General features: G+C 34.1%; 5 protein-coding genes across 5 annotated transcripts; 3 read left to right on the top strand and 2 right to left on the bottom strand.

Annotated features, from left to right (window-relative positions):
- Window positions 1-930: 930 nt before the first annotated feature.
- HELRODRAFT_100950 (hypothetical protein) lies at window positions 931-3,815 on the top strand (the record flags this gene model as incomplete). Its single annotated transcript, XM_009022892.1, has 6 exons — window positions 931-1,155; window positions 2,180-2,269; window positions 2,394-2,719; window positions 2,893-3,122; window positions 3,229-3,468; window positions 3,538-3,815. Coding segments are annotated over exons 1-6 (1,338 nt in total), but the record flags the coding sequence as incomplete, so codon positions are not given.
- Window positions 3,816-7,993: 4,178 nt separating this feature from the next.
- Window positions 7,994-15,867, bottom strand: HELRODRAFT_100946 (hypothetical protein). The gene is made up of 25 exons (XM_009022891.1): window positions 15,837-15,867; window positions 14,969-15,133; window positions 14,496-14,684; window positions 14,243-14,388; window positions 13,851-13,957; window positions 13,612-13,696; window positions 13,247-13,391; window positions 12,987-13,132; window positions 12,641-12,749; window positions 12,483-12,521; window positions 12,284-12,395; window positions 11,971-12,095; window positions 11,745-11,889; window positions 11,368-11,537; window positions 11,075-11,188; window positions 10,859-10,996; window positions 10,559-10,699; window positions 10,264-10,376; window positions 9,996-10,104; window positions 9,805-9,930; window positions 9,566-9,685; window positions 9,421-9,510; window positions 9,178-9,291; window positions 8,824-8,934; window positions 7,994-8,673 (listed from the first exon to the last, which is right to left on the bottom strand). Exons 2-25 carry the CDS (start codon window positions 15,110-15,112, stop codon window positions 8,308-8,310), a joined length of 3,204 nt encoding a protein of 1,067 aa, XP_009021139.1. The 5' UTR covers window positions 15,113-15,133; window positions 15,837-15,867; the 3' UTR covers window positions 7,994-8,307.
- Window positions 15,868-17,237: 1,370 nt separating this feature from the next.
- On the top strand, window positions 17,238-17,447 carry HELRODRAFT_82683 (hypothetical protein; the record flags this gene model as incomplete). Its single annotated transcript, XM_009022890.1, has 1 exon — window positions 17,238-17,447. A coding segment is annotated over one exon (210 nt), but the record flags the coding sequence as incomplete, so codon positions are not given.
- A 663-nt stretch (window positions 17,448-18,110) lies between these two features.
- Window positions 18,111-22,160, top strand: HELRODRAFT_185747 (hypothetical protein). The gene is given in 11 exon segments (XM_009022889.1): window positions 18,111-18,296; window positions 18,491-18,562; window positions 18,706-18,773; window positions 18,908-18,990; window positions 19,370-19,462; window positions 19,534-19,645; window positions 19,755-19,823; window positions 19,975-21,378; window positions 21,391-21,605; window positions 21,623-21,813; window positions 21,828-22,160. The coding sequence occupies 8 exon segments, from the start codon at window positions 18,251-18,253 to the stop codon at window positions 20,065-20,067; spliced, it is 636 nt and encodes a 211-aa protein (XP_009021137.1). The 5' UTR covers window positions 18,111-18,250; the 3' UTR covers window positions 20,068-21,378; window positions 21,391-21,605; window positions 21,623-21,813; window positions 21,828-22,160.
- HELRODRAFT_185746 (hypothetical protein) lies at window positions 22,127-24,717 on the bottom strand. Its single transcript, XM_009022888.1, has 8 exons — window positions 24,381-24,717; window positions 23,874-24,152; window positions 23,635-23,709; window positions 23,238-23,321; window positions 22,846-22,992; window positions 22,660-22,728; window positions 22,255-22,390; window positions 22,127-22,204 (listed from the first exon to the last, which is right to left on the bottom strand). Exons 1-7 carry the CDS (start codon window positions 24,534-24,536, stop codon window positions 22,331-22,333), a joined length of 870 nt encoding a protein of 289 aa, XP_009021136.1. The 5' UTR covers window positions 24,537-24,717; the 3' UTR covers window positions 22,127-22,204; window positions 22,255-22,330.
- Window positions 24,718-24,868: the final 151 nt, after the last annotated feature.

Genomic DNA, 24,868 nt, shown 5'->3' with positions numbered 1-24,868 from the left:
TTCGATTATCGCTTGGTCTGATTCTATTTGTCTTAAACTTAATCCTTCTAAGTTTGAATTAATTTGTTTTAATAAATCTAAACACTCAATTACTATTCCTCCTATTATCTTACCTGATTCTAAAACTCTTGATGTCTCTCATAAGTTTCGTAGTCTAGGTTTTATCTTTGATTCTACTATGTCTCTCTCTTCTCAGATTAATAGTGTTGCTAGAAGCTCTTACTTTCATCTACATAGAATAAAAAAACTTTTGCCTTTTCTTGATGATCCTACTCTTCTCCTTCTTGTTACTTCGTTAGTCTTATCTAGGATTGATTATTGTAACTCGCTTTACTATGGTCTTCCTGACTCTATACTCTATCCTTTAAGTAAAGCTTTTAACTCTGCTGCTCGTCTAGTTGCTCGTGCCCCTTTCTTTTCTCATATATCTCCATATCTTGTTCTCTTGCACTGGCTACCTATAAAATATAGAATAATTTTTAAAATTTGCACGTTCATGTATAAGTCTCAATCTAAATTATTTCCTAAGTACTTATCAGATATATTAATTGAACCTAAACGCCCCGGTTTACGATCGTCTTCTTCTTCTCGCTTTTTCTTAACTCGTGTTAAACACTCTTTTGCCAAATCTGCTTTTGCTTTTTCTGGTCCTTTTCTCTGGAACTCTCTACCTACTTCTCTAACTATTTCTCCATCACTTGCGAAGTTCAGAGCGGATCTCAAGACCCATCTGTTTTCAAAATTCATTGAGGGGCGCTGTTGAACATCGCGGAAATAGCGCTTTATAAGCTAATTGATTGATTGATTGATTGATTCAACAAGATACAAATACACTGAATGATAATTGGCACATTCATAGGTTTAATTACTTAGATCCACTTCTACGTCTCGCACGTGACCGAAAGTTCATTGCACTTGCGCACAAAATCCATCCCGCTTGCTGTCTTGTCATCCTTTTAATCTTAAAAAAGGTGATAAAAATGGCCGAACAACTCAGTAACAACGAAACAGAAACGAAGCAACAAAATGGTGACGGTGTTCATAATCAGATTTTAGGGAGTGCAGACGTTCAATTAAAAAGCAGTTTGTTGGTCGTGGTAGGGGAGCCATTCAATGTTGAGCAGAAGGATTTGATTCTGGAAAGAATTGTGATAGGTTGTTTTTTTTCTGTTTGAATTAATTATGATTAGTCAGTGTAGTTTACTGTTTAGTGATTAGGCAGAGTGGGATACCATTTTAGTTTAGTTTAATTCATAAAATGAATTGATTATTGGAGGAAATGGAAAATTATGACTTATTTTTGTTTTGACTTATATTGCATTAGCATTACTAATTCAAAAATTTAAAAAATATTACATTTGTGAGGTTGGTCACGACTTTATTGTAAAGTTTTGTCTGAAATTTTGATAAAAACTAAAGTTAAGATGAAAAATACATGCATGCATGAATAAAAGTTTCATCAATTACATTTAATTTCATTTTATTATAAAATTAAATTTGTGTTTATTTTATTAGACTCAAATTTGCACAAATTAATTAATTCTTAATTCTACTATATTGCTTAACTCTTATCTCCTTAGTAAAATGCTTAATACAGATGTTAAAAAAGAATGGTGTGTGTGACAATGTGGTTCATGTGTATTATTTTGTATGTTGTGTATGTATATGTGTGTGTATGTGTGGTTTCATGTAGAATGTATACAAAACAGTCATAACTGTGTGTTTTAAACTCATATCATCATAACACCAGGTGTTATCATTTGTAAACAAGTTCATCCATTTACACACACACACACACACACATATATATATATATATATATATATATAATTAGTTTTGCTGACAATGCTGATATATATATATATAATTAATATATATATATATATATATCAGTTTAAAAATTTTCTATTGACTCATCCAGATAACACTAGCAAACAATATATAGGTCATATATGAATTGTTCAGATATGTGATAGGTATGATGCATATATTCATGTGTGTGTGTTTGTGTGTTACTTTAACCTGTTTGATATTTATTACAGATTAAATATATTTTTACACCAAAATTAACTATGGTTGTGTATCATGTATGTTAGTTAAGTCTTTGTTGATTGATTAGTTGATTGATTAGTTAATTGATTAGTTGATTGATTAGTTGATTGATTGATTTCTTTTAAAGAACTAAGTGCCTGGGATGTGGACCAATCAAAATGTGATCTCAACCAGCAACTTAGTTCCTGCTCTGCTTTCCAATCTTCCAATCAAGAAGGTTTTTTTTAGATAAATTGAAAACCAAAAATGAGTTAATTTTTTTATATATTTTTTATTATTTGTTTAAAATTATTGTTTTCATATTATATTTTTAAGTTGAAAATAATTTTTTTCAAATGAAGCTGAGAAAAGATTTGAGCATGAAAGCCCTGAGCTGCATGCATCTATCCTCATTAATCCCAGCCTAGAAAGCACTGTTGCTACTGTAACTGACTTCCTCACCAGACCTTCTACTTACAAATATTTGCTTCATTCTGGTCCAGTTCTGCAGAATAATGGAGCCTGGTTACTTCAGGATGGAGCATTCACATTTCATCATTTCCAGGAAATTGTTAAAAAGTTGGATTTGCAAGGAGGAGAGGGTTCTGTTGTGGGGGATGTCAGTTTGGTGGAGAAGTTTGCTGACTGGAATGATGCTTTGCTGTCTAAGTTGGCTCCAAAGTTGAAGGTTGGTGTGGGTGTGTGTTTGAGTATATGTTTGAGGTGTGTGAGTGATGTTGAATGTTTCTGTTGGTTTCTGTTCATATTTTTTTCATTATAATTGATGTTTTTGCCACAGTCCCCAATAGAGTTCATCTTTAAACTCATAATAATCAAATTATTGACCATCACCCTGATAAGCTCCGCCTTTCGAGACCAGCCACGTCACTAAAAGATGAAACAGGATTGATCAAATTCAGTGACAACATATCAACCTACTTGAAACCATTCTCAGTGGCTGACAGGATGAAGCCAGGTGATTCGATTGGCTCGCTTAATTTCGAGCAGCCTACTTGCTACATCTTCCCCGCTGGACAAGGTACATCTCTGGTTTTTGGGATTGAGGGATTCACCATGCTTATTGATGGAGGGTAGGTTTTATCATTATATTTGTATTATCGTAAGTTGGCACCATCTTCACTTGCCATCTTCATCATTGTCACTCCTCATAATTGTCACTTCCAACCACGACAACAGATATAAGAGGAGTTGCACATTTTGGGAGTTTGTGAGGCATCTCAACAGGATCGACTGCATGATGATTTCACGACTCACCTACGACAACATCTTTGGACTTTTGTCATTTTTTGAGAAGAAATCGACAGAAAAGGGTGGTCCAGATGTTGGAGTTGTCATGTTGAATGTTGGAGACACTCGCCATAAGACGCCCAACCCCGTTGCTAATAACAACAATGGAGCAAGTGGCCACACTACTTCGTTTGTATTCCTTTTCATTTCATTAATCTTTAAATTTTCTTCATTCATTCGTTTATTCATTTTTTTCAGTGGATTGATTGTGAGCATTGCTGAGGAAGGAAGATTATTGGCTGAACATATGTCAATCACTCACCTGGCTCCTCCCCAGCCAGTTATAGGGTCAACAGTTCATCCAATCAGCTTGTACTACAAAGTAGGTCATGGATCATTAGATATGTATGTCATCAGTCCTACCTATGACAGCAAAGAACTGAAAGATTACCTCAATCAATGGTCCAAGGTGGTGGACAGTTATAAGGGAGGAATTCCATTGGTTGATCACCTGTCAGTCAGTTTTGCATTGCTATGGAAGCCAGCAGCTCATCTGAAGCAGAACTGCATGAGAATGTTATATCCGGGCCATCTCACCAATCAGAAATTGATTGAAGGTCTTGACAAGTTGAAAAGTGTCGTCGAGTTTGCCAGCCTACTTGGTCATGCACAAGAAAAGGTTGCTAAGAAACCACCCACTTCTTCAGGAACAGCTGCTTCCAGTGCTAACAAGTCCAAGGTGGGTGGGACTAAACCAGGACAGCAGCCAATCACAATTAAGCAAGATGGCAAGAAAGCAGATGGTGGGAGTGTTGGGAAGACACCATCAATTTCTTCCTTGGACCACAAAGTCAATGATGCAAAGAAACAACAAGATACAACAAAGAAACCAGCTCCTATCAAGAAACCAACAACTGCTGCTGCTGATGGTGGTAATCAGAAGGCAGCAGGTGCATCAAAAATATCACCAACAGCAGCCAGCAAACAACCACCCACATCAACGTCAGCTACTGCTGCAACTACACCATCACCACAAAAATCTCCTACTAAAACTGTTACAAAGATGGCAAATGCTGCAGGAGCGAAAACTCCAACAACTGGACCAAAGACACCAAAAAGTGGCGACAAAAAAACTGATGATAAAAAGTTAGCTGGAACTCCTCACCCTACTAAGGTTCCTCATGGAATCACTGCAACATCAACACCATTGAAGCAGCAGCAGCAACATAACAAGAGCAAACAGGAAGCCAGCAAGGAGGATGCTCCCGTCGCGACTGCTTGCACGAAGGCGGAGGAGAAAGTGATGGAGAGCACGGAAGTTTCTAGCAAGTGTGAGCTAGAGGAACAGAAGTTGTTAGTGCAGGCTGAGACTGATGTTCAGCCCCCACCAGCGGCACAGGATCAACATGCTCATGAACATCAGCAAGAAGAGCAGCAACATGAAGAAGCTTCTGAACAGCAAGTACATGGGGCGCAGGAACTGCAAGAATCTTTGCCATCATCCTCCTTTCCTGGTAAGCCTAACCATGAAGGTTTGTTGGGCTGCTTTTTGGTTGTTCAGAAATTCATTTATTGATGTTGACGTGTAGTTAGCATATGATAGCATTCAATAAATTGTAATTTTGTCAACCACAACATTGACAGGAGGGCAGCAGCAGCAGCAGGAGTTTGACCCCCAGAAAGAGTGGGACAAACCGGAAGGACTTCCAACCCCTATCAAACCTGAGGCCACCAATGTTGATCAACAACAACAGAAAACAAATGATGCAGTTGGTCAAAAAAGTCCTGACAAATCTAAAAAATTGATCATAGCCACAGACAAGGGTGCATCTAAACGGCCCATAACTGCCCCAGAGAAACTCAACACGACCTTGAAAGATGACCCGGCCAAAGGTAACGTCGCACAGCAAGGTCAGAAGAAAACAAAAAATGAAGCAGCTTCAAAGGCAGTTGAAAATAAAAATGAGATCAACAAAAAACCTTCAAAACCTGTTGTTGGTTTCTATGTTGATCTGACCTACATACCAAATCATCCAGATGTTGATTTCTTCAGGAAGGTCAGGTCAAAGTATTATGTCTTGAGCTCTGCTTACCCCGACGCAAAACTGATTGACAACCTGGTTGAGGCGCGTGCTTCCTGGGACGACAACCAATCAGAAGTGAGTATCGTACCCACCCACGATACGAACGTACTCCGTGATTGGCTGAAGAATAAAGTTGATCATTTGGTTGGTGCAAAGATTGTCATAACTCCTCCCGCTTCGAGATGCGCCATTCAGTTGCAGGAGCAGGACGCCGGTTTCAATGCTTTTCGAGTTCAATTCTAAGTGCTGCTTGTTGTCATGGAGCTGAAATAATTATTGGGGAAATATTTCTCCTCAGCGCTATTTATAGTTCTTAAGGATAACCTTTAATAGTTTCAGTTTCACTCACTTTCATAATTTATATGCAATCAGCTTATTGAGAGCTTTTCAATATTATCGTTATTGTTTTTAAATCATATCTAAACTTTTTAACTAAAGAATTTCAATGACATACACATAGAGACACGTTTATACAGACATGTACATTGTACATACACACATTTATACATAAATTTTCTAATCATCCTGATCATTTTGTAGTTAACTCATTAACACTGGTTTTAATCTTTTTAATCTATCTTTCGTGATTTTATTTTACATGATATCTTCCTCTGATAACGTATATAACGCGCATATAATCTAGATATTTTCTGCCAATCGAATTTCTAAGAAAACCTGTTATATTACACTTCAATCGATGAATAAATAAATAAATATATATATATGCTGACGCCCCCATCGTCATCAGTTTAATATATAACAACATTGAGAATAGTTTTTTTTATCTTATTATAACAATTGTTATCAATGTCATTATTATCTTTGTTATTTTCATTGTTATCATTCATCTATTCATTTTCTACGCCATGCATATATACGTATACGTGCGCACACACACACACACACACACACAGATACACTTACTTGCAGGCGTACAAATGTATTTTGAAAATTTTTGTATCTAGACTGGTTTTTTACATAAATTTTTACAAAATTTTCTTACTGCTTTCCGTTCATTCCTATGTATTTCCATAACAAAGAATTATCAATTATTTCAACTGCTACTGCTACTACTACTGCTGCTGCTACTTCTACTTTTCTATCTCTTCATATATTTACAATTTTTCTAAATTTTTTCGAACCAAATCATGAATATCGTACCAGACATTTTAATGTTGAGATGGGTTTTTATTGAGAAAGGGATGTTTTATATATTAATTCATAATTTGAGGTTATTTCTATATGAATATGAAATGAACGATCATGTTTCAGCTGGGTTATTTCCTTATTCTGGCACTACCTTCCTTTCATTCTTTTTGTTGTTTTATTCGTTTACTTTTCCTTTCATTCATTCATTCATTCATTCACTCATTTATTTTCTCGATCACCACTCCTTTGCTCAATCAATCGTTCATTCGTTCACCACTCTTGCTTTCATTTAACTCATTTGCTCATGTTTTGATTGATTTGTTAGTTCGTTAAATTTGTCACCATCATTTTAATAAAAATAGAGATAAATTCCACACACACACACACACACACACACACATATATATATATATATATACATACGTACATGTTGCTTTTATGGTATTCACAGTGGCAGTTTGTTCTTAGGTATTATACCGACATCATTTTTTCACGAATAGTTATTTATGAATAACACATTTGTTACTTTTATAAATGTTTATAATTGATCGTCATCATCATCTTAAAAATCTTCAATACCGGCAGTCATTAATTGTTTTGAAATTGTTCTTTGTACTTACTGCCTGGTGTTCGCACATGCATTCAAACGATACATCGTCACCAATAGCCATCCTAAATATTATAATTGTTACAATTTTTTCAGTCTTACATTTATTGTCTGACATTTTACAACTTTTACTCTTTACAGTTTTCTCTTTCGTGACTCATTCGAATTCAAATTTTCGTTTCGAAATACCATGCACACCACAACACGTACCCCAGTGTGGTGATTGTATGTGCGTATGTAACACCATTGTACCAAATTATATCAACACGTGTCGAACGTCAAAGTAGCACATTACGCCTGGCTACCCATCCCGCGCATTGCCAATGTATCATATTTTCGTGTTCGTCGCACAGGCTGCTTTAAAATCGCTTAAAGTTTTTCAATTAAACGTTGAATATTGCCCTTTTACGCATACAGTTTATTTTTTATGTATGATAATAATTTGAATAGCATTGAAACAAACTGACGAATTTATTTGAAAAAAAAAGGATTTTAAATAAAATTTATAGTTTTGCTCGTGAATGCAAGGCGTGTGTGCAAGTTTCCAACAGTGGGCTGGCTATGTATGTCTTAGATTGAAGTTTTATTATTTTCTTGTTATCTAAACACCTTATGAACCGACTTTGAACAGTTACAATGTGTCAAAAACACGAGAATATTAAACATGGATGATGTCAATAACTGAATAGAAGTCTGAGATGCGAGATTTAATAACGGAAGAAAGAAATATTGAATAGGTGATGACGTCAATATGACAAACGAGCAAATTTCAACAATGGTCATAAAATGAATCCTAGAGAAGCTTAACTTCGGTAGAAGCATTGACAGAAGCAGGCCGGTGAAAGTGAGCAGTTATTTTATGTTACAAAACAAATTTTCATTAACATGCTTTTACGTTTCACATAGTTGTTATTATAAATATTGTGATTTATTATATAATAACTGAAAGTGCGTGCTAGATGTGCTGCATAAATCTTATCAATTCGTCGCATTGTTCAATTAATGGCATCTATTTATTAGAAATTTAAAAGGTGATTATTATAGAATGACATTACTGAAATATCATTAACTCTCTAAAAACTGTTCTGTAAGATCATTAAATTATTTCGTTATTGATTATATCCTTTATTGATGTTGTTATTATTATTCTTATTCTCAATTATCTCATCATGATCATCTTCATCCTTATTAATTATCTCCGCCAGGCATTGATTGGATGGATGCGATGATTTCATCGAAACTTTTGCACACCCCAGGCAACTTGTAAACCTGCAGACCGAATGAGGAGAGGTGCTTGCGCCATCTACACAAGTTAGGAAACTTTTCCGGACACAAGATGGCTGATTCTAACGCTCTAAATACGACGGAATCATTCTGGCTGGGACGGTGACTTGCAATGTAACTGCGATTAGATAGATGGGCCTCTATGATAGGTTGAACTTTTTGAAGGGTTCCAGAGTCCGAGATTGGCTTGACGTTGTCCATTTGTAGGAGTTGCAACTTGCTGACTGCATAACGCGAAGCTTGCTTCATTGCTTCGTTCAGTTGGTCTGGCTGTTTGTGGTTGGTTGTTGTTGTTGTTCACTTGTTTTAACACATTATAAATGCAAGTACAAATTCATATGAATCGCCATTTTTATTTGAATCGCCACAATTACAAACCATAATTACCACCAATGTTACCAACATCATCGTCATCACCACCTGTGTTCCAGTGGCCTGAGCGTTCATATCCTTGCCTCCACCCTTTCCTTTGATTAGTTCCTGGATGCTCCCTATCCATTCATTGGCCTTCAGTCCTTGCTTTATGTGATCCTATTGGCCGGTTCGTTTATGTGGGTCATTTTATGAATATTTATAGTTTTAAATGTTATTTTATGAAAATTTATAAAGTATAAAGGTTTAGGAGTTAAAAATAACGTGTTTACAATATCGTTGCATGTTTAGAAATGATTTAAAATTTCTTTACGAATAATTTTCATAAGTCGATGTAAGTTTCTGTGAGTCATGTCAATGTAATAAAATTAATGCAGTATCAATCAGAATATAGATGATAACCTGTGCAGCGGCTGCCATGCACAATATCTTGCCATTCTCGAAGTCAACAGAAAACAGCATGCAAGATGTGTTTGGCAAGTTTGTCTTGTATTGCTTCAGTGCTCCATCCAGCGCCTTCAATTATTCATAATATAGTGATATAATAATATTGAACTGATTTTAAGGTAATTTTGAAAAAGGTTAAATGCATAAACTGAAATTCTTGAGAAATGAATTATCAACATTTAACTAATTTCAACGAACCTTAGCATCAGAAAGTGCCTTGAACTCTCTGACGACATAAACACTGCACCAATCCTCTTGAACTGTGCATCTTAGCACTTCTGATAACACCTGTCAATCGATCAATCAATCATCAACTAACCAATCAACTATTCAATCAACCAACCTCATTAGAGATAGCAGCTTTTTTCTTCCTCTCAACATCATCCAAGATTTTTTTGAGGCTGCTCAAATTATTTCTCATATTGTCCTTCTTCCAAGACTGTATCACGGCCTGGTTCACTTCCTGTGATTTTTAAAATTATTATCGCCGATCATAATAACGAAATTATGAATGCATATTGCGTAATTGTTGATTGTTATAATATCGAAATTGTGAAAATTATTTTTTTAAAAAACAGTTACATTAGTCAGTTCGACGATCTCCCTCACAAGAGCCTTCTGCACTGACACATCACTGCTCTGGCTGCCGTCAACTTTCTCCTTCAGATCTTCGTAAGTCTTTTCGAGCAGTTCAGATCTATGCAGAGCCTAAAGTTATCATCATTCATATAATTATAATAACAAATATAAATGATAATAACTATTATAATTACCTTCTTAGCATCTGTTCCAGTTACAGCAACAATTCTTCTTTGTCCTTTGGCAATGGCCTCCTCTGAAACGATCACCAAACTTCCAATGTCGTCACTTCTCACCAGGTGGCTATGAAGGTCAAGAAAATTGGGTCGGGTTAATTATTGTTGTAAATAGTGGGTCATTATATTTGGGCCGGGTTAAGGAAGAAGCTGGTGAGTATGAGTGAGTATGTATAAAAGGATCACAGAATGAACAAACGAATGAAAGTACGTCATCTTAACTTACGTTCCTCCGCAAAATTCCACGGAAGTTTCGTAGCCATGGCGGCCATTAGGATCTTTCAGGAGTTCTTCAATTGGTGTCCCAATTGAAACCACTTTTACGGGATCTGGGTAAGTCTGGAGAAGATCAACAGCAACATCATCATCACTATCATCATTTCTGTTACCCTCATCCTCTTCACAATCATCATTATTTCAGCGATCAGCATTGTTATCCGCAACTTCATCATATTCCTCGCCAAAACTAATATTTCAAATTTCATCTCAACAAGCATCGTCACCATCATCGTGTTAATGACCTCATCAAAGACAGCTCTCAATCCTTGAATGGCTTTGGCCTGTGCCAGAGGAACGACCTTCGAGTACACTGTGCGACCACCTCGAGTGAATGTGTTACTTATCTTCTCTACACTTTCCACCTCTGATGGCTTCAGAGCCTCCTATGATGATGATGATGATGGTAAAGATGACGACGACGATGAACGTGATGCCGGTGAATAGGATAATGAAGATGGCGATAGTAACCGTATTCACAATATATTTACAATTGAATTAATGTTAAAAAACGATATTTGCTTTTAGCTAAATATTAATTCGACCTTGGCAGTGAAATCAAATCTCATTCTGTCAGGTGCTACGAGAGAACCTTTTTGATCGGTGCTTCCAAGAACCTTCCTCAGTGAGAAGTTTAGTACATGAGTGCCGGTGTGGTTCTTCATTATACCTTTGCGTCGGTCCTTTGTAAATGAAATTAGGTTGATGTTGATGAATCAGTAAAAACAAAAAATGAAAGTTGAAGCAGAAAGAGAGTGAACCTCATCAATGAAACACTTAACGACGTCTCCAACTTTGAAATGTCCTTCAACATTTCCGACATGCAAAATGTAGCCAGCATACACTTGCACATTTTTCACTTTAATCTCGTTACTCTGTTTCGAAATTATTGCCATGTTAGAATATCGTATTTCATACTTGAAAACTGTGAAAACGAAAAAAATTGCTCAATCTAGTTTTTAAAAATTTGAAATTATTTTGAAAGCGTACCGCCCCATCGTCGCTACGTACAATTGCAAACATTTTCATTCCTCAATTCATCATCTTCACTGACCTCATCGTCACACCTGACAATGTACCCCTCGTCATATATCTGGCCGCCCTGCTCAGCGTAGTAATTAGTCCTGTCCAATAGAATTCCACACTCCTCGCCAGGTGTTACTTCGTTCACGAACTTTTTGCCCTTTCGTATCGCCATTATTTTTGATTGACAGCTCTGAAAGACTTTTAATTGGTTGGTTTATTGATTGATTGATTGATGGTTAATTAATATGGATGAATGAGATGGTGACGAATAAAATAATCAGGATAGTGAAATATTGATTATTACGAACAAATGAATGGCAAGTAGTGATAAAAAATGTTGAACGATGGGAATGAGGACGTTAATGATGATGATAGCAACTGTGTTATAATCATTATTTTAATTACCATAATTTCCCTTATCATCAGCTGTATATTCAAATTTAGGTGAATCATCAGTGATCGCCTGATTGGTCGATTTCAATTCATTGATTGAGTGGACGTCCAATGAGATCTCTTCATCCACTGTGGCTCCACCTCCTTGAGAGAGCAACTTGAATAAACAGTAAATTTCATTTGATATGATCTAGCCAATGAATGATGATGATAATAATAAAAAAAAGACGATAAAAACCTGCGCCTTTTTCTTTGCCTCCTCATATCCGACGTGATCAATCTTCATCTTTCTCTCTTCCACCATTAACTGGGTCAGGTCAACGGGGAATCCATACGTGTCGTACAGTCTCCAGGCTATGTCACCTGTCATTGGTTGGATTTTTATCTAGGTCAGATTATGAATATCAATTATTAAATAATGGTTAGATGCAATTGGGTCAAGAAATAAATGTATTAATATTTAATCATTCGTTGTTGGTCGGTTGACTTAGAATGTAGAATTAGAGTAATTAATAACCAAATTTTAAATATACTTTCTATGATAATCTAACCAGGTAGTATCTTGGCACCCCCTAATTTGTCAATGGTACGTTCCAGTAACCTTCGACCTCTTGATAGGGTCTTCAAAAATTGGGCCTCTTCTTCATTAATTATGTCTTTCACCTTCATGATGATGATGATGACGATATCAACGATAATGATGATGACAATCAGAATGACGATGATGATGTTGACGATGACAAAACTTACAGTATCAGGATCTTTCTTGATCTCAGGGAAAGCCCCACCCTGTTGAAAAACAACAAAATAGAAAGTGAAACTTAAAATTAAATATAGCCAAATATTAATGAAAAAATAGCAGCATGATAGAATTGAAGTTACAAAAACAAATAGAAAGTGAAACTAGCCAGAATAAAAATGGCAGCATCAACCAATGAAGCCAACTGGCCGGGTTTGGCGTTTAATTTCTCAGTGGCGTATCTAATGGCTCTTCGGAGAATTCTTCTGAGAACATATCTGATCAATTAGCAATTATTTTTGAATTCAAAAGAAAAATTATTTCATTGTTTAATTTATTTTTTAAATTGCAAACGAACAAAAAAATATTTTGAAATTTTGTAACCAGTAGCATCCTATATCCAAATATTCAAAGATTGTAGATCAAAATATTAAAAGTAAAACAAAGAAAAAATGTTCACAAGATTAAAACTTAGAAGAAACAAAACAAATAATTTAACAAAACTAAAAACACACCCCCTGCCAACGTTATCCGGCCGGCCACCGTCTGACAGAGCAACCGTAAGAGTCCTGACGTGGTCTGCCACCACTCTGTAGGCCATGTCCACTCCATCCTTGTCTTCCTCTCCAACCTTGCCAGTGTACTTTCTGCACTGCATTGTCTGGTGTCGGTCGGTTGGTTAGTTAGTGGCGTTGGTTGATTAATTATGTGACGGAATGTTTGGTGGTTGGTTGATTTACTCAATCAATTAGTCAGTCAATCACAATCAACCAACGTTATTAATAGCCTGGAAAAGTGGCTGAAACAGGTCGGTGTCGTAATTGGAACCTTTACCCTGGATCACAGAAACAACCCTTTCAAGCCCCATCCCACAGTCTATGTTCTTTTTTGGAAGGTCCTTCAAGGAACCATCGGATTCCCTATTTTGAATGTTGAATATTGATCTTATCTGGTGATGTTGTAAAACTGATCAAGTATAATATAAAACGGTGAATATGTATGTTGACGTCTAATACCTAGTGTTGACGCAACTCTTAATAACCATTATATTTTCGTCACCTCAGTACAATTATTTACAACATCACCCTCCTCATCAACTTCATCACCGCCATCAACACCAGCACTATCGCCATCACAAACATGTTATAAGTGATGAACACGAGATTCCATATCTCTAGGACGTCTGGAACATCCATGTTAACAAGATGAGCGGCATTTCGACCACCTATGCGTGTTTGTGTGTGTGCGCGTGTGTGTGTGTGTCTGTGTGTGTGATCGTCATCATCATTATCAATATCATCAGCATTATCCAGTGGTAGCAATGGTGGTGATTCTTTTTATGAGTAGCCCTGGCAACCCCGGCCCTATCACAAACTCACCAATCCTGTCGAAATGGATTTCAGAGCATGGGCCACAGGGACCTGTTTCACCCATCATCCAAAAGTTTTCCTTCATTCCAAATGGCATGACTCTCTCTGGCGGCAGGCTGTTAGTGTGATGCAGTCGTTTTCATTGTAAAGTTGTTTTGGCTATGAAAATTTATGACTAGTGAGAGATTTTTAATTATGAAAAATTAGTCACTAAAGGGAATTAACCAATCAGAGAACACTGATGATTGGGAAAATCAACATAGAAGTAATAATATCATGGGATTAGATTGATATTCATCATTAAAAATAGTTTATAGTGAAGGTAATTTAAAATTACAAACCTTACATCAGTCTGATATTGTACTAAAAAAGGTCAAAGAATGCAAATGTAAACCCCTGACCCCAATTTGATCCAGCAATCTCTGGCCTCCAGATCAGGCTGTAGGTTTCTTTCTCGGTCTCCTCCAAAATATGTGACGTACAATCGATCTTTGGGCATCTTCCATCGAACTGTTAGAAGTTCCCACGCCCACTCCGTCACTTCTTTCTACAGTTAAGAGAATGGTGATGATTATTAAGAATGCCTTTCTGATATGCTTAATATTTATATTGAACTATTTTACTTATCTCTCTCTCTCTCTCTTGCTCTCTCACCTTGAAATATTCTCCAAACGACCAGTTGCCAAGCATTTCAAAGAAGGTATGGTGGTAGACATCTTTGCCGACATCATCCAAATCGTTGTGCTTGCCCCCAGCTCTGATGCACTTCTGCGTGTTCACTGCTCTCACCAATCTCCCCATCTCACTCTTTGGGTCAGCTGTGCCTAAAAAAATTGGCTTGAACTGTTAGGGAGAGAGTGGTTATGTTAGGTTAGGCATAATTGTAAAAGTACTTTTTTAATTTAATTATTTGATAAATTTATTGAAATGAAATAAAGTATTTGTTCACTGATGTTATACATGACTAATAAGATAGAAGCTAATTTGGTGTTTAACAAAAGATTCTATCTATATAAACACAAGCAAACAACAAATAATTTTTTTATTAAATATTAAAAATTAAATAGAGGAAAAAGAAAACCAACAATTCCACATAAGAACATATGGATGATAAGAAGTAAAATAACCTGATTCATGCCAGCATTAGTGAATAGGAGGGTGGGGTCGTCAAGTGGAATGACAGACGATGAATGGACGTACGTGTGCTTCTTTTCTTTGAAGAACTCAATGAAACCATCTCTGACATCCTTTGATGTCATTGATGAATCCATCTTCTTTCTTTATTTTATTTTCTTTTTGAATTGTTATAATATAAAAAATAACGTTAATAGTGTCATCAGTTTATTTATGTATCTGATTTAACCTTTATTTAATCAATCTTTTTTAAGAATAAAATGAATTTAAAAAATTAAAAAAGATAAATGGTTGGTTAATTACCATATTATAAATTATACCACAATAATAGATACAATACAATAAAATACATTAGACACAATATGCAACAAAATACATATGCAACAGTGATTTAGTTTGCATAAAAATTAATCACAGAAATACAACAACTGATGAAAAAATTAATATAATATGCTGAATATCCAGATCTGTGATTGGTTTTTTGTTTTGCAGAACAACAATTTAAATTTAAAAACTTAAACAAGTGGAGCGAAGCAAGAAGCCTTCCTATTCCACTCAATATTTTTTAAAAGCTAATTTCATTCAATTTTGAAATTAAAATCTTTTAAGTCTAAAATATGAAGTCATCCATTGCAAATTAAAGTGTTAGAAAATATGATGATGATGATGACCAGATGATGCAATAATTTCGCCAAATGGAGTGTTGCAATGTGGTGTTCAGGTTTTTTACAGATAGGTTATTATTGTTGACACGTGTTGATGGGATTTATTCAAAAATTAAAAAACAAAATAAAAAATTAACTTTAAATATAAATAAATAATTAACTGCAAGTATTCTAAAACAAAAATAAACGCCAAAACCTTGCTAATAATAGGGAAATTTTCAAGAAACAAGTGGCCGACGAAACAAGACTACAATAAATTGATGTAGTAACATTTTTGTTTACGTAATTAATTTAAAGTTCCAAAAAACACCTTTTTAATTTAATACATTTATATGGATTTCTAATGGTTTTACACCAACTGAAAGTGCTTTATATAGTAACAATTAAAATATGAATATGTTAACGCTGTTAGATTTGCAAATTTTACAAATTTTAACTAACACTCCTCAACTATCTGTATCTACTTGCATCATAACCAACAGTCGCTCAAACATTGAACACACTCATCAGGATAAGACCTTCATTACAAGACACCTTTCAATAAACCTGTGTCATTTGTTCAATATTGCTTATTCTCTTTCTTTAACGAACAATTAACTTACTTATTAAGTCATTAACTAATCTATTAATTAATTACTCTATTTATTAGTATTTTCAAATCATTGGTTTACTCACATTGCTTACTATGCTTAAACATTCTTACTCTTTAAACATTCTTTTCCCTTATCGACCACATGACTTGCTAAGTCAATAACTAGTCACATAATCAATCTGGTGTCAGACCTGCTCACAGTACTGAAACTTCTTTACTCAAAATGCATAACGATATCCTTCTCTCTAATCACAAAAGTAATCTTACTCTTCTTCTTGCTCTTGACTTTTCCTCTGCTTTTGATACTGTTGATCATATGCTATTCTCTTGAGGCTGCTAGATCAATCTTTTAATATTACTAATTCTTGTCTATCTTGATTTTCTTTTTATCTCTGTAATCGTTTTCTTCTGTTGTTCCTAATAATTCTACTTCTAACTCTTCTACCCTTACTTTTGGGGTATCTCAGGGCAGAGGCGTAGCTAGAGGGAAAGGGGTACATGTCTCCGGGCGCCAAGTATAGGAGGCGCTAAAATGAGACTGACAAATTTTCACAACATGAGTTAAAATCCGCTGTTATGACGAATGTATTTGATCGGCTTCAACATGAGGTGGCACACGTTTTTCACGACTAAAATACCTGAATAACAAATTTGGATTTTTGCTGGACGTTAAGACTCTTCTATCTGCCACAGATGCGGATGCAATTCGTATTAATTGTACAAATTTTACAAATTTCTACGACACGGACATCGATGGTTACGAACTTCTCATCGAAATTGGTGACTGCAAGCAGAATGCTGCTCAGTGACCGAACTGAAGCTCAGGAAGTCTTTTGAATCTTCTTGGTTTTATTGTTTTATGGAAATAAAGTATTGCCTAATCTGGAATTTCGCTAGAAATTTAATTGACAATAGTAGTTTCAATTGCAAGCTGTGAGCGATCATTCAGCAAATTGAAACTTGTTTTATCGTATCTGCGCGCATCGATGGGACAGGGAAATTTAATTGACAATAGTAGTTTCAATTGCAAGCTGTGAGCGATCATTCAGCAAATTGAAACTTGTTTTATCGTATCTGCGCGCATCGATGGGACAGGATCGTCTCAGTGATCTTGCTCTTCTCACTGTTGAAAGAGAAACATTAGAAATGACAGATTTAAATAACATAATTGATCAGTTTGCGACAATGAAATCTAGAAAAATAAATCTATTGTAAACTATATGTAAATTATCTTTGACAGTGACTGAATCATATGCTATAATTTGTATAATTATGTTTTATCTACAAATACAACGTTCCATTAAAATAGCTCGTCTAGTTGCTCGTGCCCCTTTCTTTTCTCATATATCTCCATATCTTGTTCTTTTGCACTGGTTACCTAAAAAATATAGAATAATTCTTAAAATTTGCACATTTGCTTTTTCTGGTCCTTTTTTATGGAACTTTCTACCTCCTCTCTGACGACTTCTCCATCACTTACGTAGTTCAGAGCTGATCTAAAGACCCATTTGTTTGCAAAATTTATTGAGGAGCGCTGTTAAACATTGTGAAAATAGCGTTTTATAAACTAATTGATTGATTGATTAACAAGATCGAATAGTTATAGTTCAATCCTAGTGAGCCAACCTAAGCATCAACCTATAATACTTTCAGTATGCTATTTTATTTCACTGGACAAAAAGCAATTTTTATATCCAAATTGACAAAAATAATTTTTAAATACACAACTCAATTTAATTACAACATTGTTTTATACCCAATAAGTCGAGTAAATGTTTCATTTAGTTTGTCTGTCATAACCATGACCCAACCATTTTCATTAGTAAGCCAGAAATAATGAAATAATCCAACGGAGCCAAATAGTCCGACCCTTTAAAATGCATTTGCTGTCTTTTTATTGTGATTTGTAATATTTTCGTAAATAGCCATTTTTGTCGAAACAAGAGTTTTTAATTAAATAATTTCTGCTTTAAATTAAAATCTCTGCGGACAGATTCCCTAATTACCTAACCGACGGAATGTCTTATTCATATTTGTTCAAATACATCATTATAGGAGACACTGGTAAGTTGTTATGGATATTGAATTATTGATGATTAATCCTGAAATTCGTAATTTAGTTTTTGACTGGCCATGATATGATTGTGATGGCCGCCGTAAATAAATCTGGCTAACCGATCAGTTCATTCTTTAAAAATTAATATTTAAAATTATTACAATCCATTTATTTCAATTATAAATTCTCTTACTCAACAAAGCTGTTGGCAAGTCTTGCCTACTACTGCAGTTCACAGACAAAAGATTTCAACCAGTTCACGATCTAACGATCGGTTAGCTAGGGCAATTTAAATAATTTAATTTATGTATCATTACAATTTCTAATTATATTGTTTAGTTATTATAATTTAAAAAATATTTTTAAAATTATTGATTAAAATTAAAAGTTATAGCCATTTTTCATCAAATAAATAAGGTGTTGAGTTTGGAGCTCGCATGATCAACATTGAAAATAAGCAGATTAAACTTCAAATCTGGGACACGGTAAGTAAATTTCAAATTTTTAAAAATATCTCCTTAAATAAATATTAATTAATAAAATTGGTTTTATTTTTAATATCCAACTAATCTCAACTTTTTATTGAAAATTTTATAAAAATTGTTGCATTTTTTAAAAGGCAGGCCAAGAGTCATTCAGATCCATAACGAGGTCTTACTACAGAGGAGCAGCTGGTGCCCTACTGGTCTATGACATTACAAGGTCTTATGTGATTGGTTGATTAGTTTATATAAAATTGTAAAATCTCCTGTGATTGGTTGAATGATTTGCATTGTATGCAAAGTCTGTTATAGTAGGATGTTTTATTTGCAATCATTATTTTGTAACATGGAATTTTTTTAATTTATTTGAATTAATTGTAAAATCTGTTGATGTTTATGTGTTCTGTGATTGTATGTTTCATATTTTGAATGGCCTTTTATGATTGGCTAGTTGATTGGCACACATTGCAAGCTTTTTATTGATTGCTTGCACAGGTAATTTTGTGTATGCACTACGATGAATATCTAGAGTTTGATTGTTTATAAATTATCTTAATATTTTTTCTACAACCAATCAAATTTAAAATAATAAAAATTAGACGTGACACATTCAACCACCTGACGACCTGGTTGGAAGATGCGCAACAGCATTCCAGCACAAATATGGTCATCATGCTTATTGGTAATAAGAGGTTAGCTCTAGTTAAAAAAAGTATGCATGACAGTTTAAATTCTGCCTGTCTGTCAACCAACCAAATTTCAGTGACCTCGAAGCCCGCAGAGAGGTCAAACAAGAGGAGGGTGAAGCATTTGCCAGGGAGCACGGACTGGTCTTTCTAGAAACTTCTGCAAAAACTGCTGCTAATGTTGAAGAGGTAGCTAGTGCTGCTAAGATGTTTTTGTTTAATGTCCATCTATTATAATGTATGCAACTTGTATGTGCTAGTGTTTGTTCATTTAAATACTCAACCTTCACCTTTACAGGCTTTCATAAACACAGCCAAGCAAATATACCAAAAGATACAAGAGGGCGTTTTTGATGTCACTAACGAAGTCAAGTTCATTTGCATAATTTATTCAACATTTTCCTAGTTATTGAATTTAAACATCCAAGTTCAGATAAATTTGAATGAATTTATGCATTTCTCTGTCATATTATTTGTAAAATAACCAACTAATTAATTATTCCTGACCTGATTAATAGGCCAATGGCATCAAACTGGGTCCCAATCAAGGTCAAATGAGGTCAGCTGGATCATCCAATCAGACTGGCAACCAGGCTAGCAACTGTTGCTAAGCAACCAATTAAATTAGAGGAAAAACCAAAGATGAAAAATATTAATTTGTTAAAATATATATATATTTATTTATTTGTTGATGATTGATTTACTTTATTCTACGTTATTCGTTTGAATATCTTCATATTGTGTAGCAAAATTTGAGATTGTGAAGTGATGGTGAAGTCTGCAATCGTAATTATCATAATTTCAAGGAATAATATTCGTAAAATTGATTTTCATAATTGTACTAATAATCATCCCAAATTAATATTTTCACGATTATTGTCATCATTAAATTTATCATTTTTGATGTTGTATTTCTTTGTTGATGTTGTTTGTGCTATTTACCTATAAATACGAAGTTATTATTATCGCATATGTAGTATGTATTTATCTGGGTCAACATGTGTATAATTAATAGTTAAATAGGTCATTATTAATTAGGATGACTTATTTAGCGATGATACATGATGATAAATCATTGTTGTAATTATTGTTAATTTAATTGTAGCAACGTCCGTCTTCATTCACTTTCATTCCATTTGTTTTGATGATTATTCTATTTTTGTTCTCCATCACTCTTATAATAATTTGACGACTTTCGAGTTTGCTTTTGTTATTTTTATTAATAATTATAGTTTAATCATTTACTCTTTCGTTCATTCATTCACTCGTTCGTTCATTCATTCATTCACTGGTTCATTCATTTATACATTCAATCAATCATTCAATTGAATTGCATGGCCAAGCACTTTGAACTTTTTTTAATAAATTTATGACAGAAGAAACACATCTCCAAAGATTTGGATCATCAAAATTCGTAACATGGTACCAGTCATCATCATCACCACCGTCGTAACCATCATTATTACAATCATTTCATTGCCATTTTAACGACACTCAGATGATGGATATGTATATATTGCTATGATTATTCTTGTATGCATACAAACTTAATATACATACATTTGTATATATACATATATTAGGCATATATAATTGCTTATATGTGAATTATGTGATTGTTCTTTGTACATGCCTACGTGTATCTATTGCTTATGACATAGTTATTAAGCTATGTTAGTTACGTTAAAAAAGAAATTTCATTAGAGCTCATTAATATTCATTTCTATAGAGTGTTAACCAATCAGAAATAGGGAAAAGCCTGACGATGTTTATTGATGGACGGGTAGTTGTATGATTTTAATAATTCTGCGCTAATTAACACTTAAACATTGAATCTCTCTTTTTGTTTAAATTTAAAAGTAGCTAAAATTATAATGTGCATTTCATTTTTAAATGGTTTATTCATTCACTCATCCATTCATCTATCCATTCATTCAAACATTCTGTCAGATCTTTTGTTTTATTACTAGCGTTCTTATAACAGAAATAATTAGTAATTATTATTACATATTTATTCTTTTATATACGGCTACATGAGTTTGATAAATTGCATTACATACATCGGCTTTTTAAAGGTAACAACAACGCTTTTATGAAAAATTTTTTGGAAGTATGTAATATTGCTTATTGCAGTTTATAATAAGATCATATATATTATATATATATATATATATATATATATATAGTCTGCATGTGTTTGTGTGTATGCGCGTTTCATTAGCTGCAATCCTATACACCTTGCATATTTAAAAATTTAAACTCTTGATTATATTTAAAAGTGAAAATATATCTTACCCTTGTTAATCGTATTAATGATTAACAATAATCAACCAATCGATTAACTTCACGCACACACACACAAACACAACAGCACGTATATGTGTGAGATACATCATCCCGCTTATATTAATGAATTTAATCGATTATCTGGAGTTTACTCAATAATAAATAGTTTACTACGAATTTGTCCATTTTGTTAGCGTTGATTTCTCACCTTAATGGTGATGGCATGCGTTCGTCTGTTGTATGTGTTACGATATTCGTCATAATCAATATTTCTGGCTGTAATAGAGACAAAACTGCAATGTTATATCTGGCTTTCATGTAATTTGATTGCAATAGAGACGAAACTGCAGTGCTACGTCTGTCTTCAATTCTATACTTCAATTCTTACTAGACCGAAATTTTTTTCTGATTAAATTTATAATAAAAATAACGTTTTCAAAAATACACAAACCATCAAGGCACGCACGCACGTAATCACGTATGTATATGTCGATTGAAGCATCAAGTGTCACTATTGTCAACTGGATATTTTTTATAAAAATTACACAAAAACAAACATGACATTGATTTGAATTGAGGTTTAAATTTCTAGATCTTCCTACATCTCCTTGCTTTACCATCACTGCAGGCTGCTGGCTTCTTGGAACCCTGAAAATCCAACAACGAAAGTTAACTTCGAATTTGAAACACAATTTTTATTTGAATGGTGACCAGCACCAATTCTGACTGAATCACACGTACGTATAATATAAATGCATTTATTTCGCTTGCATCAACTTTAATCACAATCACTCTCGGTCATCATCAGCCACTCTCCAATAATTGATTTAATCACCATCTTGATTTAATCACCATCATCGACTTTGCTGTTGTTTGCAAAGATTAAATCAGTTACAATATAATAATTAATCATAAACCTTATAAGCTCTGCAGACCAATGATACCATGTCTCTTTCAGCCTGCTCCTGAATGCTGTCTGTATGTTGCTGGCGTGAGTGAGAATATTATTTATTATTTGTTATAATTTTCATTTATTATTCGTCATAATTATATTATCACCTCACTCCTTATAAAAATTCTAAAATTATAATTATAATAATAACCCCGTTGATGGTGATCCAGGGCACGTATTGGTGGGGAGGGTTGAGGTTGTCAGTCTTGTCGGCCATCATGTGTTCCAGCTGGTTTCCATGACTACTCGACCCACATTTCTCAAGGGCAGCAAGGTCCAGTCCGTATTTTGTGGCACACTTCAAGCAGTCATGTATGTGTATTAATTTATATGTCATAATATTATGATAATATGAATATATCACATGTTTATCAATGTATGTGTGTGTGTATTTGGCTTCTATATATAATCACAATGTTAAGGAATATATTCTTTGATATAGATTGAATTAACCTTCAAAAGATTAAAAAAAATCTCAATGTACACAGACACACTAGCAACACAAATATCATGTTTGAAAAAAATTGTTAATTTCCGCTCAACTTGTTCCAAAAATAATTTTGTAGTTTCTGTGCAAGCATGGAAGGCAAACGTCAGGTTGAATGGGTAGATGTCCAGAGCACAAGACTGTATATGTGGTTGGTATACATTTTAAAAATTATTTGTACGAGGTGCATACACAATTGTGTTAAGTATATACGCATCTATACTGTGTATATATGTATTTTTACAAGCTATACATAATTACATGTAATGTTTACATTGTACAAAGTAGTATACACACCTTTACAAGGTATGTATGCATATGTACAATTATTGTGTACAGATTTATGCTAAGCAGTTACACTCTTACTTGATGTGACCCCGCTTATGCATACACTTGAATACAGGACAAGTCTTAAGGATAGCTATTTGAGATAAAAATTCGGAAGTGACATACGTGGATCATGTTGATGTGGCATTCTTCGGGTCCGTGCTGGCATAAAAAATCCCATCTGTCATGATTCCACACCTCCTGATTTTTCAATTTTTAAAAAATGTTATTACCATTCTCACATTATTTTCATGATATATTCGTATAATTGACACAAAACATTTTCATGCACTTAACAAGGGAAACTCACAAAATTGTATGTACATACTTTTATCATACAGATGTTTTTAATGATATCTACTCACTTCAGCATTCCCATATGGAACAAGATCTAGCTCTAAAATGGATGAAAGATCTTTGTAAGTTTTGATCAGTTGACTGGCAAACAAATTCTTGCAATCAGGGCACAAAGTTTCATAATAGAACCCAAGAACTACTTTATCATCATCTCCATAGTAATGTTTATCATTTTCATCATCATCTTCACCAACATTGTTATTTTTCTTGTTATTTGCATCACCATCCTCCTCATTGTTTGGTGGCTGACTGCCTCTCCAGACGTATTTTTCACATTGAAGCTCAACCTGTCAGTAATTTTTACATTTAAATTTGCTGAATGATTATGCAACATGAATCATTTGAATTCTTTGATCACTAAAATATTTCACTTTAATTTGTGTGCAATTTTCATACATATTTTTACTAAATTAACGACAAAAAATAAAATTATTTTATTTTATGTTTAGTTTACTTTACAGATTTTTAATAAATTAAAAAATTAACATTCAGGATTGAAGAAAAATAAGACAGACCTGACACCTCCTAGCAAACTGTCTATTTCTGCACCAATCTCTACTGCTCTGGCAAACAGAGGAGGCCAACGAAGAGCAAGATGGCAAGGAGAAAATCACTAAAATACTAAAAATAAAAATATTCTGGCAGCACGAAGGCACCATCACTGTCATCATTGGTTTGCAACAAATTTTTGGTAAGGTGAACAAATATTTTTGTTTCTGCGTTTGAAATAACTTCTATATATATATTAACTATATATATATATATATATTAACTTGTTTTTATGAAGAATTTATATATACGGACGCGATTAAATTAAAACACTTTGATCACATTTAAAATCATATGATGGCAGTTTAAAAGTGGAACTCAAGTAAAAATACCAGACAAAATTAATCTTATAGCGCTAACTATACTTTAAACAGAAGATTTTGGATACAGACAAACTCACACAATACGCCTCAATACGCGAAGCCATCAACAAAAAAGGAGAAATGACAAATAA

Source organism: Helobdella robusta (genome assembly GCF_000326865.2).
Source record: "Helobdella robusta unplaced genomic scaffold HELROscaffold_33, whole genome shotgun sequence".
Lineage (NCBI taxonomy): Eukaryota > Metazoa > Annelida > Clitellata > Rhynchobdellida > Glossiphoniidae > Helobdella > Helobdella robusta.
The sequence above is the reverse complement of the archived record's forward strand: the minus strand, read 5'-3'. Positions and strand labels throughout refer to the sequence as shown.